Consider the following 17,868-nt stretch of genomic DNA (forward strand, 5'->3'; position numbering starts at 1 on the left):
GATTGGTACGTTCTAACACTTTGTTCTTAGCTATCCTGTTTTTCTCAGTAAGGGATTTTAATTTGTTCGCAATCATAAATTTGACCATTTGTTCACCAATAGAGGGAATTTTCAGAAGTTTCTGCAGATGCAAGACCTGATCGAGATATAGAACTGGAGCTTTCTGCTTTAGATACTGATGCCGATCAAGATGAGGGTTTAGAGGTATGGATATGTATTGTGTCAATATTTTAAAATAGGATCACCTGTGCAAATTTTTGATTGGAACATTTTAACTTCACAGTTGGCAGGTGGAAAGCATGTACTGTGATTTAAAGCAAACTGCAAGTCCTTCCAAAGATGAGCAACTCTAACAGGGAATTTCACAGAAAGAACAATTGGCATTCAGAAGCAGTCAAGCTGAAGAATAGGGCAGATCTGGAGTTTTCCCTGTGCAAGTCAACATTTATTCAGTGTTGTTCGTAATTTCTAGTTTTTCGTGTAGAAGCTACACAAAATGATGCCAAAAGGAAAAGGTTACAAATCCCAGCTGATGTTACTGCTGGATATGTCAGATCCCAGAATGAAATCGAGCCAGATAGATAGATAATCTGTTTGTTTATTTAACATGGTATTCGTTCACTGAAATACAAGCTTTCCTTTAACAATAATATAGATGTTTATTACACAAAATGGAAAAACAAGCTATTATTTATAAAATACAGTTTGAAGGATCTTGAAACATGCACAAAGCAATGTCTGATCTATTCCCTATCATCACTTTACAGCATTTCAAGTCCAGAAAGATCACCCTTCTATGTTAAATCTTTAGATTTGACGTAACTGCACCTCCCAGTTCTGTCCTGTGAACTATGAAGTCTCCCTGCATAAATACTCTTAAAACTGCAAGGTTATACTTTCTCAGTCTTTTAATAATCTTCTGATTTCTAATTAAATGCTTCTGATCTGAAAGTTTCACAAACTAAGCTTTTACGTTAGATTAACTCTCTGATACTCCTTTCTAGAAGAGAAACTATATTTGTTTCTGACCCTAGTCTGGTCTCCTCCAAAACTGCCCTAAAGCCATTCAGTCTCTGGGATTTTTCTAAACTAAAATCAATTCTTGACTACCCTAAATCAAAAGCAACCTCAAGCTTTCAATTTCTTCCACTTTCTGTAAATACCATGGTATAAACAAACAATCTTCCATTAACACTCCAGGAAGCTTTCAGTCACTTGCACTCTGACATTCAGTATAGGTCACAGTTCCAGAAGAACACTTTCAAACCTTTTTTAAACCACTTCACAAAAGTAGCCAGCACCGATTTGAAACCTAAACTGTAATGACCCTTGACACTTTTTATCATGCAAAGCTTTGCATTGTATGGTGTTGGATATTTGGCAATAAACATGGTGTATGTTTGATGAGTTTCTGACTAAAATATGCCTTGATGAACTGATATAGTACACTGAACACTGACATAAATTAAACCATGACACATGCTGTCTTTAATTATAGAATCAATTTCTTGCACCGGAATACCGGCATGAAACTTAATAAGTGTCAATGTCCTATCTGTTAAATCATTATAAACTAATTACTTTAAGGCAAACCAGGAAATCCAATACTGTACGTAAGTGTATAAGCTCCCATGATGTGCAATATTCAACTCTATGCAAGTTAAATGGTATTCTGATACAGTGTATTGTATAGCCTTAATTTAAAATTTAAAGGAGACCATGCCTGTAAAGAACAGTCTTAATTCTTTATCCGCATATATTTTCCATGCGTTAAATTTAATGGAATGTAATACTTTGAACAGGATCATTCATATTCCTGATATTTCAAATTCTGTTTGCATCAATTTAACCAGTTCCTTTTGAGGGAAATCTTATGATGTAGCCTTGAACCTTGCACATACTTTGCCAGTGATTTTAATTTATATTTATAGTACTTGATTTACTTAACCCTCCTTTTGGTTTATCACGGATGCTAAAACAGCTGTACTGGCAATCTTCCAACAAACAACTTGTGACCCATGAGAGTGTAACAGATCAAATGATGGAGAATGAGCAAGAAAGTAATTAGGGATATAGAAATAAATAGTAATCTGATATCCAGTAGTGTCTGATGCATGAAACTTTTTAAGGAGTCAGCTTAATCATCTTGAGTCATATGTGACTATTGGAAGTTGCGTGGAACTTTTATTTATCTTATTCCTGGCCACGTTATTGTCAGGAAAGAGAGATTAGCTTGAGAGCAGTTGTTCGTGAAAACTCAACAGAGCTAACTGGTAGAAGCTATCAACAGCTCAATTTTTCAGTTTGCAGGAAGTGCTACAACATGTTCTGATAGTTTGCAAGGCTAAGGAATGAGTTGGGAGCAATTTCTTTGTTTGCACTACAAATTGAGCTACAGTATGTTGTAAAACATGTACATTCAGTGATATTATTTATGCGACATATTAAAGGCAGTTTTGTTTTTGTTCATACAGAATGTCCTGGATTTGGGTATTGGCTCCCAGAGTGATCGGACCAATGATATAATGTCTGAAAATGGTCACCACCATAAGCACCAGGGTCAAGAGCAGGAGGAGCAGGGCCGGAGAATTGCAGAGCAAATTGCTATCACGTAAGGATCAATGTTGGATGGTTAAAGAATGTAATGGTTTTGATTTTATTTAAACGTACTTTGAATCTTAGGTTTGTAAATCTTGCTGTGGGGACGAAATTAAAGGAAAAATTTGCAGATAGTTTAAAAAGTGCAAGAATACCAAAGTTATATAATTAGATTTATTATTTCAAGATGTTCTAAAATAAAGAGAATTCATGTAGTCAGAATAGTGCATTTTTGGAAAGTATTCAGAGCTTTTCAGAGTATTGTGTAATTAGATTGAAAGGAAAAAAACATTTGCCTGACTTTAGTTCTGTTAAATCAAATGGAATAAAAAATAGAATAAATAACTAAGCAGGAAACAACTGTGAAATAGTGACCCACTGCATAAGTACTTTAAATATCAAAATAAAGAGGAAAATGAATGGTTAAAGCTAAAGATGGTGATAGGAAAAGGACAGAATTCAGTCAGATCAGAAGAGATGTAGCCTAAGCTACCTGGGTGGAAAAGTTAGGAAACCAGTGAACAGAACAGCAGTGTGAAATCTTAATAAGTATTTACATTCTTATTCACTATTTTACTCTTGGTCACCTTATGTCAGGAAAGAGAGGTTAGCTTGAAAGCAGTTGTTCATGAAAACTCTGGAGAGCTAACTGGTAGAAGCTATCAACAGCTCAGTTTTTCAGAGTTTGCAGGAAGTGCTGCAACATGTTTTGAAAGTTTGCAAGCTTGGAGTGAAAGAGAGGCATATCGGTCCCATGGTTAAATGGATTTGAATTGAAACAAGCTTAAAAGGAACATATAGATAAATTGAGGCTAACAATACTAATGAAAATCATGAATAGGAAATTATGGTGTCAACGTCATAAAAGAAAATTAGAGAAACTAAAAAGCAATAACGAAAGAAGTTAGTAGCTATCATGAAGAGGAAAAAGCAATGTTGTTTAAGCATATTAAATGTAAAAATAATTAACAAGCACAGAATTGTTTAGGGATGAGTAAAGAAGTCTAAGTTGAATAATTAAATGTGGTAATATTTATTTTGTCAAGTTTTGCAAATGACGCAAATGTAAATGTTGATGAACAGTTGCTCATACAGCACAGAAAACGGCCCTTCCATCTAACCAGTCCATGATAACCAAGTTTCCCAAACTAAACTAGTTCCACTTGCCTGCAATTGGCCTATATCCTTCCAAGCATTTCCTATTCGTGTACTTATCTAAATGTCTTTTAAACATTGTAACTGTAGCCCCATCCACCACTTCCTCTGGAAGTTCATTCCACACATGAACCATACTCTGTGTAGAAAAGAAAAACTGCCTCTGATTTTTCAAAATCTTCCTCCTCTCCCCATAAAAATATGTCCCTTAGTCTTGAAATCCCCATCTGCCATTCACCTTATCTATACCCTTCATTATTTTATAAACCTCTATAAGGTCACCTTTCAACCTCCTACGCTCCAGTGAAAAAATGTCCAGCTTATCCAGCCCCTCCTTATAACTCAAATCCTCCATTCCCAGCAGTATTTTGGTAAATCTTTTCTGAACCCTCTCCAGCTTAATAATATCCTTCCTATGACAGGATGACCAGAACTGAACACGGTACTCCAGAAGAGGCATTACAACCGTCCTATATAACCTCAAAATAACATCCCAACTCCTATATTTAAAGGCCTGAGCAATGAAGGCAAGCGTGCTGAATGACTTCTTAACCAGCTTATCTATATGTGATGCAAACTTCAAAGAATTATGTGCCTAAACCCCTAGGTCTTTCTGTTTTACTACACTGTCCAAGGCCCTACTTTTAATTATATAAGTCTTGTCTTTGTTTCACCAAAATGTAATACTTCGCATTTATCCAAATTAAACTTCATTTATCCAAATTAAACTTCATTTGTCCATTGACCCAACTGATCAAAATGTCTTCGCAATCATAGATAGCCACTTTCACTGTCCACTATACTACCAATCTTGGTGTCTTCTGCAAAATAATAACTATGTTTTCTTTTATATTCTCATCTAAATCATTTATATAAATGACAAACAAAAGTGGACCTTGCATCGATCCCTGTGGAACACTGCTTGTCACAGGTCTCCAGTCCAAAAACAATCCTCTACCATCACTCTTCATCTCCAATCATTAAGCCAACTTTGTATCGAATTGTCAAGCTCATCCTGAATTCCATGCAGTGTTAGAACACGTGAGTTTTACCACTGAGCCAAGGCTGACACATAATGTTGAACGTAGAAAATCACTTGAGTTCAGCACTTAATACTTTACCTTTTAATTTAAACTGACATTTATTTGTACTGCTCAGATGTTTAAAAGGTGCCAGTACATTTAAGTCCTAACTGCTCAGATGTTAAAAGGTGCCAGTACGTTTAAGTCCTAACTGCAAACATCTATTTACTCCTATTTTATGGATTCACTACTTATAGGAGTTTGTTTATCAAAAAATGGTTTACAGTAACGTGCCAATAAATGGCTGGCACTGGCTGGCAATGTTGATTTGAAGTGAGACCTGTACAGCAACTGCCCCTTCTTACCGAAAAAGTTTCAGCGGAATCAATGCATGATTTGGAGTGTGCATATTCACTTTAGCATAGCTGTGTCCTGGGAGAGAAAGTCTAATATCCAGGAAAACTGCATTCATGTTTCTTAAATTGAAAAATACTTGTGATTCTGCTGATAACTGTTTAATTATGTTAGGATAGCTGATTTTAATACGAGATTCCTAGAAAACAGTTTGGGCAGTATATTTGATGCAATGTTAATTAAATATCATGTTGGCAGCTGAACACAGGAATTATGTATGATGCCATTTAAAAGAGATTTGATGGGCACAGCATTTCAGCCAATGCTCAGACACTGGTTTACACTTGTGGTCTTCCATGAGTGTACTCTTTGTATTGTTTAGGGCATTTGTGGAATGTAATGTATAGAGTCTACAAAGGAAGCTGAAATGTGCAGGTTTAACAGCTTGAAACAACTTCCTCATATTTAGTTTACAGACAAAACACAACAGATCTTCTCTTAATCCAACCCATTTTGCCTCACCTACCTGAGCCAAATTGTCCAGTCCGCAGCACGTGACTGAAGCCAACCACAGGATTATCGTCTTGGAAGACCTCACTAGCTCCCAACCCTATAAAACCTCAACTGGTTTACCCACAAGAACTGACCTAATGATCCCCATGAACCAAACTGATTTGTCTAGTCCTCAATCCTATAAAATCTCTCAACCTGACCAGCCCCCAACCTGACCTGACATGCTACAAGAGATAACAAGGTGTAGAGCTGGATGAACACAGCAGGCCAAGCAGCATTAGAGGAGCAGGAAAGCTGATGTTTCGGGCCTAGACCCTTCTTCAGAAATGACATGCTTCTGACATGCTGCAATCCAGTTTCATCACCCCCATCCCCAACCTGATCCAAGATGCTACAACCTGACTAGCCCCCAACCCCATAAAATCTTTCAATCCAACAGGACTGGGATTGATTTCCTTGAAGCACAGGAGATTGAGATGTATTAAGTGGTGTACGTAGAAAGAAATGTTCCTCAAGTCTGCTGCGCTATTCAATGAGATCATGGCTGATCTGTTCATCTTCAACTCTGCAAAGACCCAGTTTTAGGTCATTTCTCTGTCAGCTGTTGAATGGGGGCAAAGTATAGAGGGACATGAAATCAATTAATTAAAGAGATATAGCATAACTTAATGAAAACATTGTTGAAACTAATTTGACTATGTTAACACTATTTCATGTTTTTCCCTTTCTACCAAGGGAGGAACAGAAGATGATACCAATAACTTCTGGCTTTAACCAGCCCACTACAGCTTCTGTTGGCTACGTCACCTCCCCGCCTATGACTGCTTCCTTCAGCATTAGTAATTTAGTCCTGAAAACATCTGCAGTAAAGTTGTCAGAAGATAATGACATGAAACCTGCAACTAATGGCGAGACTCTAGTCAATGGAAGCTGAAATGTTTTGTGCTTGCACCAACATTCAAAAGCAATTAATTTTGCTTTCTTTATTATATTATATAATATAATATATAACACATGGATTTGTATATATGTGTGTATGTTATGTTATGTACTTTTTTAAAAGAACAATGTGGGGGCACCAAATTCCTGTGGACATTTTTGATACTTCAAAAGCCCTCCTGAATTAACCATTTTGACAAAATTAACTTTAGCCAGATAGCTAATTCAAATTCCCAGTGAATCTTGGAATTTGGACATCATTCTGCTAAATGCTTTAAAGCAGTCTTTTATGAGTCTGTTGTGAGCCAGTGCAGTAACTTAGTCATTCTTATTCACAATGGCTAATGTAGAACGTAAACAACTCAGTTGTTAACCAGCAGAGCCTTGCAGTAACACATCTGGTGGAAGCTAACTATGACTTACCTCCTCTTCTATTTCTTTTATATGTTTTTTGTGTACAATTCACAAAATTGTAAGAAGATAATGGCTTGGAAAACTGTATTTTTGAGCTGTTATGGTAAGATTTAGTTTCATGGCATTGTTGCACTTTTTATAGGAAACTTGTTTTGTTAAATGGTGGAAGGAGTGTACTTTTCACTTTTTAAAAAATTGCATAATTAGAGTTTCAAAATACAGTTTGCCAACAGATTCCATAGCAAATATGTTAAACTAAGATGGTAAAATTGAAAAATACCTTGTGTTATCTGTTTAAACAAATATATAGGGCAAACATTAAGTGGGGTGGAATCACTAAAACATTGTGCCATTATCACTTATTATCTAACAAGGTGTGCCTCAGGAAAAAAAATGAAATTATCTTGCCAGATTGACCATTAGTTAAGATAGCATATTAACAGAAAATATGCTGTTAATAACAGAAAATAAATAACAGAAAATTGGAAATACTTGGGTCAGGCAGAAACTGAGAGAGAGAAACAGTCACTGACTTGAAATGTTATTTTCTATCCACAAATGCTTCCTGGTCTGATTTAGTATTCCCAACATTTTCAATTTATAATTCGGATTTCCAGAATTCACAGATTTTTTTTTCCCCTTGGTTTGCATGGCAACATGTTTTCACTTTCTTTGGTCCAATAATTGCAGGCTAAGCAGCAACTTTTTGCAGAAAATCAATTCATATATCCCATGAAGAAGAATTTCTGTCAGTTTTGATGTGCATTTGATAGAAATTTAGCCTGTGGCATTCTATTATTGGTGGATTTGTAGCAGCAAAGAACTGCACCGTTGCCTATTTTGTTGGGTGTAGTAATGAGCTTAAGGACCAGATACAGAATATTAAAAAAAAGACTAACTGCCTTCTACCCTCCAAAAAACACCAAAGGCAAAAATTGCAAATAGCTCAAATTTGAACACTTGCTTCAAAAAATGCCTTGTCTCATCCTTGAATCTACTATTCATGGTAAAGATTTTAATTAGATTTTTTTAAGTACCTACGATAGTGAAATGTCTTTTAATGGAAATAAACTTATTTGTCACCCTAAATTACATGAACGTGCAATGCTAATTGGTTTACATAAAATGCTGCTTTGATCATAGCTATGTTCAAAATATTTGGCTATTTTGAGGTTTCTTATTTTTATTAACCATTATATTTGTATATAAAGTGCAGAACGAAAACTGTATTTTGGAACTCCTGCATTGTGTGGTGTTTGCACTGAATGATAAGCCAGTTTCTACTGGTCTCTTTTCTACCCTGTCTATTTTAAGAATTTCTGATGGTTTCTCTGTATTTACTGCAACATATAGTGTTCATCCATTATGAAGCAAGACCCCAAAAGTACTGTAATAAATTTGAACAGTCCAAAGTCATATCTGACAGTCCAGTTTAAAACAGCCGTCTTCAATTTAATCAAACGCAAGGAAATGCCAAGAATCTCAGTAGTTTTATTTGATAAAAATAGTAATGGTCATAATCATGGTGATGCTTTTTAGTTAATTCAAGGTACAATTTAAGTTTGCCATTGCACGCATGTTTAACGTACTCTGGGAGACTGGTAGATTTACTTATAATGTAGTTGGGCATTGAAAGTAAAAGTATTTAAAATTTGTTTACAAAACATCTATAATTGTGATATTTACGGATGTTGTGTTTATTTTAACTGTGTAACCTTTTCTCAGTTTTATGTAAAGGAAATTGAGGGCTAAGCTTTCTGGCTCTTCATCATTTACAACTCGTTCACTTAGTGAAGTTTCTGAGTTGGCCCTTTTGAGAATTAAAGAAGTAACTTTGTTTTCATAGCTTAGACCAGCAGTCGGAGGAGCAATAACTGCATCCATTCATAAAAAAAATTTAAAATTTTAACTGTCTTAGTCTATACTGTAACATTCTGTTGATTCCCAAGCCTGTATTCAGCTTATTTTATAATGGGCAGTGTTTCGGATCAAACAATGCAAAGTAATAGAACTGTATCAATAATTCCCTTTTTTAAAGCAAGCCACTGTTGCATGCACGTAATTTCTGTTATGTAGGTATGCCATTTGCTAATAACCTAGATTTAACAGTACCTTCCAGTCTCTATCTCTATGGTCCTACTGTTTTAATTTTACATTTTTTATGTTTTGATGACTTCTGTGAAGTTGATTGTTCTGAAAATCGTACTGGGATATTTTAAACCAAGCACGACTTTCACCAGGTAGCTGCAAAGGAGGTGTTCTGCTGGTAAACGACTTCTGCAAGATCATGTTATTGGTCGTCTGAGTTGTTAAACTGATACACAATACCACAACAAAGTGTCAGAATTTTTAAAACAGTTTTGTGCACTTCCCTGAGGGTTGAACATTTTTTTCCTGGAGGATATTTGCACAGAGTGATAAGGCAGTTTGCTGCTTGATGTTTATAATTGCATTAGGCAGTATCATGAAATCTCTTCCTATTTATAATAGGATTTATTTAGGTTTTTGTAATGAAGGAGTGATATTGTACATTTAAATTTTTGTGGGCCTCCTACTCAGTATCATATACCGAAGCTTATAGTTACTGAGATCTATGCACCTATTGTAGTCTGAAGTTATCAGTCTTTGCGTGTTTACATGGTCTTTAGTCCATATTTCTGAACTTGTACACATTGAAATCTTTTTAAAATCTGGATACTGGTATTGACAGCCACTAGTAAGCAACCTAAAGCTAAACTGACTGAAGACCATTTTACAAACTCTTCTTTTGCAGTAATTTAATTTTCAACCAAAGCTGCTCTTAACAATATAGATTTCAGAGTAAACCAAAACATGCACCAATGCTTTACGCACATGGTGTTAGACATTAAAATAAGTAGCATAGGAACAATATTTAATGTAAATTTTATGTAAAAGTACATAATGTTTTCAAGTGATGTGTACTGTAGGTTCTATCTAAAATTTCCAGTTTTATTTCAGCTTTCCAATTGCATTATTAATAATCTGGAAGACTTTAAAGATCTCCATAATTCAAATATTCAATAATCACCAGAGTTGCACACAGTTCTGATTATTGCTTATGAATGTGTTAATTATAAATGGAATTTGCTGTATTGCTGTAACAAATGAATGCCTATTTGAGCATATCTATCTATTTTTCACAAATCATAACATTTATGAGTGTCCAGTGCTTTCTTGTTGGCCATGCAACAAGCAAGCATAGGTATTGGGGCAAAAAAGAGTCAAGCTCAAGTCCTTAACAGACTTTAAAGTAGGAACAGGGGTTGTTGAATTTTGTTTTCTTATCCTTGCATGAGTTATATTGATCTGCACCCAAGCTTTGGATCAAAACCATCAGACTGGAATGTAGAATATTTCAGAAAAATTTGTACATTGGGTGCTGCTGCAGTACTTATTCCCTGCCACTGTGGGGTCTCAGTGAATTGTATATAGTTGCTTTCTCCCTCTAGTGGTACAAAATAGACTCTGTGAATCAATTTTACAGAGACAACAGCTAATTTTCAGAAGTAACCCACACTACCCTGTCCCCCAAAAATGAAAAAAAAACCTTTTTAGAGATCTGTTTATTGATGCTTGAATTGAAGAAAGTAAATTATAACTAACTATCTTGAGGATGTTTTGTACTACTTGAACATGACCAAGATATTTCAGGAGTCTAGGAGTATCAGAATAACCCTCCGAAAATAGATTGCAGCCCTCGGGGAAATGACCGCCCTCTGTGCTACAAAACTCCAAATAGCATCTTCAGTGCTTTCTGAGGGTGAATATGTATTACATAAATTAATCTTGTGTATGTACCTTTTTATTTTAAAATTGAATTCTTTAAAAAACTTGGTTGTGCTCTGCTGGAGGGGGATTGGGGAAACTGGTTGCTTTTTTACAACTGATGCACGTTAACAATGGTAACGTATCATCATTTTGAGAATCGGTCAACTTTTTTTAAAATTTAAACATTTAAGTGGAATCCATTCCTGTGCAGTTCCGCTGCATGGGCCCAAGATGCATTACATCAGAATTAGGTCACCTGCACATATCCCATAAACCCATCCAGTGAAGGCCTCAGTTAATCAAAGGCATGGAAATGCATGCAGTTCCTTAGCTGGGCAGGAGAAGTACATTATACTGTAGTTGTGATACAACACACACATGGTTCTTATTTGTACTACACATGCCCACTGTACAGCCACTTGAAGCGTTGTGATTAGCTTGCAGCGTTTGCTGTCTGCATTTATGCCATTTTGCCTATTCTTTTCCCTGAAAGTTATGAAAAAATGTTTTGCTGCAAAAATAAAATCTTTAGAAAAATTGCTTAGCTGGAAAAGTTGGGAAAAGAGGCCTGTTTTATCAATTGTACAACAGATTGTGGAGCTCAAGTGTGAATATTTTACGTCTGTATTAGACATTTTCTTTGCAAATCTATTGTTCGATTGAAATGTAAATGAAATTAAAGATGGTACACATCCGTCATGTATAAAGGAGGCACCATCAATAAGATGGATTTAATGGTCATTTTTACTACACCTACTTGGCTTATATTTAAAATGTATAATTTTTTTTAAAGTGCTCTGTTAATTAAATAGGGAATAAATTTTATTCCATTTGTTAATTTCAATTTGACTTCCAAATTGTTGGTAATCTGTTACCTTTTGTTTTAGGAGTAGGATGAAATATGAATGCTAGGCCATTTAGGTCTGTATTGATTAGTTTGTGATACTGAATAGCAAAGATTTAATTCTTTGTGTACAAAACCTTGTTTGCTGTAGCACTGAATTGAAGAGCTAATAGCTTGGGCTGTACACTAGAATAGAGTATCATGAATTTCGGTGTTTGAAAGATGATTGGGACAGTTTGCAGTACTTGAAATGTATTTGCATGCATAACAATAAAGTTATTGTCAATTAAAATTTTCCTTATTGCTAATCGTTCCTCTGGAAATGAGCATTTTATGAAATGGGCTTTAACCTGGTTGGGAGGTCGTATATGTCTAAATGTGTTTGGAATATATTGGAACAGTATTCAAGACGTTAGGAAATGGTCAATGCAACTGCAGTACTTCAATTCATTAAAGAAATTTTTTTTTAAAAAATAAGGTACTTAGTTTTGTCATTTAAGTGTTGCATTTTAAGAATGAGCTATATTTGATATCCAGTAGCAGCAGCCATTCTTGGAGACCATCTAACAAATGATATGATATCCTCAATGTATTGATTCAATGGTTCAAGGAGCCATAAAGTTCAAGTTGTTTATATGTGTTGTTTGAACTATCTTGCTACTTTTATATCCAATTCGTTCCTTTTTATTTCTAAATGGTACTGCTAAAGCATCACGGATCCACATATGACTTTAGGATTGCTATTCACTGAAACCTGTAAATTATAGATACTTTGAAAATTCAACAAACAGCTTTTTTTTGGCCGGTGACCTTATTTTCAAAGTTTTCTTCCCATATAATAACTAATCTAATACAGAATTTTTCACTTGGCATTTATCGCAGCAGAAAAAAAATCCATACCAGGCTTAGAGCCATGCAAATATTGAATCCCAGAGAGGTTGGTTTTTTGACTACAAAGGGTGCTGGATAAAAAGTTCCCATTTTCCACAAAAGATGAGATTTCTTTCCACAAGTCTGTTGACATCTTTACAGTGATTACATGTCCACTATTTCAGTACAAAAGGATTTTGTGCACTTAAGGCTTTTTGACAGTAATTGTAGTTTGAGCAGTTGGCATAAAAATTACTTGGATCTGAGTAAGTGTCTATTTTTACAGGTTGTAATGCACATAAATATGTGGTTATGATTGAGGGATTTTTTTTCATTTGCTCAAAAGGAAAAAATGCACACACTGCTCAAATTAGATGGATGTTCTAACATACTGAAATATAATTAAATATACATACGAAATTGGAATTGGACAACTTTCACTACGTACGTAAAACAAATTCACACTGAGTCCAAATGGTCAAAAATCAGCCACAGGACTAAAACATTAGAGATTTTCATATTGCAGCAAGATGCAACGATTGGAGGGACAAGCTTTTGGGCAATCTTTCTTGGCGTTGTCTGAAGTTTCTCAGTTATGACTTGAACACTTTTATTTTGGTGTATTAGACAAAGTGTGACTGATTTGTCATTCACATTTTGGACCAAAGAATCTATTTTTCAGTAAGTCATACACTCCAAAGAAATCAATGCCTCCTAGATTATCCTTTGTGAAACACTCAATGAATCAATTTAGTTTAGTATCTTAGTTTTCCCTCATTCCCACATTACCATCTTGTACCTGAGTCTGTAAACAGTTACCTACAAAAATATTAATTAATAATAAATACTTATTAATCTAAAAGACCTTCAGTTGTTGCTTTTACATTTTGTTCTATAACTGTTGTACAGACCTGTTTATATTGCTTTAGAAAGAAAAAGGAATGCACAGTACAAAATTTGAGTTGGAGGTCATCAATGAAATTTAATTGAAACAGAATATACGTGGTAGTCTTAAGCAGAGAAGGAACCATATATCCATCTATATCATCAATGTCTACTAATTAATATTTCTGATTCCGCTTATTGCTAAAGTTACAGATATTTTTCTCTTAAATTTAAGCCAGGAGAATCTGGTTCCTCTTTCCAGTGTGAACTCATTCAAGCTTTGCGCAGAAAGATGATTTCAGCCTTTATTTAGACAAAATGTCTCAACCTAGCTCAGTATTACTGGAAATGGGTAGCTTTAAAGTTGGCTCTAGCTTGGTGTTCTCCTTTGTTGGGCCATCCTGGCCCATCTCAGAATGCATACCCTCATTTTGCTCCTATAGGATTTCTCTCCTGCCTGCATTGCTTCACTGTCAATATGTTTACCTCTCCATCCCTCAATGGGCTTGGTGACTGAAGACACCATCTCACATACTGTGGTCTGGTTGACAAATGGGTAGTGTTGTGCCTCTCCTCAGCAGACTGCGAATTTATTACAGATTTCATCAACAAGATGTGGAGGGGATGTCCTTTGTTACCAAGCAACCATACTTCTAGGGCTGAGGGCATCTGAAAGTCTGGCACTGGTGAAAGGTTCAGGATTTATGAGTCATGACAGCTCCCTGGATATCTACTGCATTACCTGATTGCTGTGGTCGCAAATGATTTGAGCACTTAAGAGTAGACTCCCTTCCAGAGTTTCACGAAGAGTGCTGGTTCATGATACAGTGCTCTAATTGCATCCTGCACCTGCAGGAAACCAGCATTGGCTGAGAATCCTTATGCCCTAACTGCCTGTTTGCGTCCACACATTGGCAAGAGGGTGCAGGAGGAATACAATGAATTGGGGAATTCTTCTGGAACCAGCAGCAGTACCATCCTGCTTAAAATGTTATTTAGGGGGCTAATAATACACTTAAATCCTTGGGCTTCCCACCAGCCATGAAGGACTTAAAATGGTCTCCACTTTGCCTGGCCATAATCTCAAAAGAAGAACAGATAATCAGGCCCCCGCAGTCTGGACTAGTTTATGACCCCCGCCTTGGCCAGACTGTGGAGCACTTGAATATTGACGTGATGCTGGAGTATGAATTGAAGTAGATGTTTAGCATTGTGCAGTCACTGGATTACAGGCTACTACAGTAGCCCATGGATGGCCTCCCGTCCACCATGAAGTCAGCCCCTTTTTACAAACAAATATTACTTACCCTACCATTTTTGGTGCTAGTTTGTCAGTATTAAAAGTTTATTGTACAGTTAATTTTTGGACCATTGAACTTTAAAATTTGTGTTCGCTGCAGTGTGTTGCAAACACTGCCTGAGACCCATAATGTACCCCCAGCCCCATGTCTTGCCTTGACACCTCATTCAGGACCATCCAATTCTCTTCGCTATCTTGGCAGACCACACCATACAATATGCAGTTAATCCTACAACAATGACTGACTGTTTCTCCGTTAATGAATTCAAGTAGACCATTTCCCATGTAGCTTTGGTGGCACTGCAGCTAGACTCTCAAATAAAACCCTAGATTACGTACAATCTGACTCTTGCTTGTTATCCATCCCATGGACAAACTTTGTAGGGTAACCTTGACTGCCTATAGCCCATCCCTGGACTGAATTTGCAGGATGGCCCTGACTGACCAACCAGCCAAGTCCGAAGTAATTTTGTGCATTTCCAGGACTGACCACAGCCCAATTCACTGACTGATATGGCACTATTTCTTGGATTTGCATTAGACTGACCACCTCACTGACAGTGGTGAATCTACCAGACTGGAAATAGTCCGTCTCTGGACTGATTGTGACAATATGCCCTGACTGACTGGAGTCCACCGCAGACATGCACCACTTCTGATATCAATGCAGCATTATGTCTTTTAGCCCTTTCATATTGATACTTCACTGTTTCCTACAACTACACACTACTACCTTGCCTTCTACACTAAACTGCCATTTCAAGGCAAAAGCTGCTGGCTGAGCTATCTACTCAAGTGCCATATGTGAAGCAGAAGCGCTGTGTTGCTATTCTCCATTTGGGTGGAGGGGGGCCAGGGATATGTTCTGCCTTAACCCCATGGGCATGTCTGCTGCAGTTTAGAGGTTGCAGTGAAAGTGAAGATAGAGTCATAGAGATGGACAGCACATAAACAGACCCTTTGGTCCAACTTGTCCATGCCAACAAGATGTTTGAAATTAATCCAGTCCCATTTGCCAGTATTTGGCCTATATCTCTCTCAACCCTTCTGATTCATATACCCATTCAGATGCCTTTTAAATGTTTGTAATTGTACCAACCTCCACCACTTTTTCCAGCAGCTCATTTCATACATGCACCATAGAAAATAGCCCCAGCCTATTCAGCATCTCCCTATAACTCAAACCCTCCAACCCTGGCAATGACTTTGTAAATCTTTTCTGAACCCGTTCAGGTTTCACAACATCTTTTCTACAGCAGAGAGACCAGAATTGGATGCAGTATTCCAAAAGTGGCCTAATCAATATCCTGTACAGTCACAACATTACCTCCCAACTCCTATACTCAAAGCAACAACTGATAAAGGCAAGCATACCAAATGCTTTCTTCACTACCCTGTCTACCTATGACTCCACTTTCAAGGAACTGTGCACCTACACCCCAAGGTTTCTTTGTTTGGTAACACACCCCAGGACCTTCCCATTAAGTGTATAAATTCTGCCTTACTAAAATGCAGCACTTCACATTTATCCAAATTAAACTCCACTTGCCATGCCTCGGCCCATAGGCCCATCTGATCAAGGTCCTGTTGTACTCTAATGACAATATTTTTCAGAAGGAGTCAGTAGATGCAGCCAAAGCTGTGTAAACACCAGATGTCATCTCGCCATCTAAGGGGGGAGGATGGAATAGCAAAGTCTCCTCTTGATGGTGAGTATTTGATTTTTGGATTTGCCTAATTTATTAATTTTGTTTGCCATCACTCTCCTCTTGGAGTTCTGGTACAAGTTTATACTATTATTTTTGTGAATTTAGATTCTAAAGCTGCGGTAAATGCAATTTTGGTTTTCGGGCATGAAGCTAAAGAAGTTGGATTGATTAACCAGACTGTATTTCATTAATCACCCATGTGACTTCTTTCAAAGGAATTGTTGATTAAAGGACTTTCAGCTACACTGTTCATATTTTCAACATGTTTCTGAATTTGTCGTTGACTGATAATGAAGGGGAATTTATCAATAACATTGCTTGTGTCTCAAGCCAGTCCCCAACATTTTCCATTTATTTTATCTATAATAACCATTTGGCCTTGCTATAAAACACAACCTGCTACCATTAAGTCCTTACTCTACTGTTCAGACATTAGATGTATGTAGTTTTCATCTCATTATTTAAAGAAAGATGTAAATATGGTGGTTCAGAGAAGGATTACTAGATTGATCCTGGAATGAGTGGTTTGTCGTGTGAGAAAATGTTGGACAGACTAAGCTGGAGTTTAGAAGAGTGAAGGGTGACTTGATTGAAGTGAAGAAGATCCTTAATGGTCTTGACAAGGTGGAGATGGAAAGGCTACTTCCTCTTGAAGGTCAATGCAGACTAAGGGAAGCTATTTTAAAATTAGGTGTGTCCTTTTAGGACAGAGATGAACATTTTTTCTCCAAGGTAATGCAGCTATAAAATTCTCTGCCTCAGAAGGCAGTGGAGGTGGGGTCATTGTCTTAAAACAAAAATGCAGAGGTAGAACATAGAACAGTACAGGCCCTTCGGCCCATGATGTTGTGCCGAACTTTTACCCTAAACCTAAGGTCTATCTAACCTCCACCCCAACCTTATACTATCATCCATATGCCTATCTAGTAGCCGCTTAAATGCCCCTAATGAGGCCGACTCCACTACCCTCTCCGGCAATGCATTCCACGCCCCTACCACACTCCGAGTAAAGAACCTACCTCTGACGTCTTCCCTATATCTATCTCCACTCACTTTAAAACTATGCCCCCTCGTAATAGCTACCTCCACACGAGGAAAAAGTCTCTGGCTGTCCACTCTATCTATACCTCTGATCATTTTGTACACCTCTATCAAGTCACCGCTCATCTTTCGTCGTTCTAAAGAGAAAAGCCCTAGTGCTCTCAACCTTTCCTCGTTAACCTTCCCTCCATACGAGGCAAAATCCTGGTAAATCTCCTCTGCACCTTTTCCAACGCCTCGACATCTTTCCTGTAATGAGGCGACCAGAACTGGACACAATACTCCAGTTCTTGCCAGTGTCTTGATCAATATTTATCCCTCAATCACCACGAAAACAGATTGACTAGCATTTTCACCATGGTGTCTACTGAAGCTCAAGGTGTGCAAACTGACAGATATTACACTCCAAGAGTCCTTCATTGATTGTAAAGCACT

At 36.9% G+C, this 17,868-nt stretch overlaps 1 protein-coding gene across 1 annotated transcript in view; it reads left to right on the forward strand.

Annotated features, from left to right (window-relative positions):
* The window catches only part of rc3h2 (ring finger and CCCH-type domains 2), a 66,937-nt gene extending 55,017 nt beyond the window's left edge, over positions 1-11,920 (forward strand). The window contains exons 17-19 of the mRNA XM_048613367.1: positions 103-204; positions 2,475-2,611; positions 6,378-11,920. Coding sequence (XP_048469324.1) covers positions 103-204; positions 2,475-2,611; positions 6,378-6,576 — 438 coding nt within the window. The 3' untranslated portion in view covers positions 6,577-11,920. The remainder of the gene's footprint in view (positions 1-102; positions 205-2,474; positions 2,612-6,377) is intronic.
* The last annotated feature ends 5,948 nt before the right edge of the window (positions 11,921-17,868 follow it).

This window comes from Rhincodon typus, chromosome 28 (assembly GCF_021869965.1).
Source record: "Rhincodon typus isolate 14 chromosome 28, sRhiTyp1.1, whole genome shotgun sequence".
Classification (NCBI taxonomy): Eukaryota; Metazoa; Chordata; class Chondrichthyes; order Orectolobiformes; family Rhincodontidae; genus Rhincodon; species Rhincodon typus.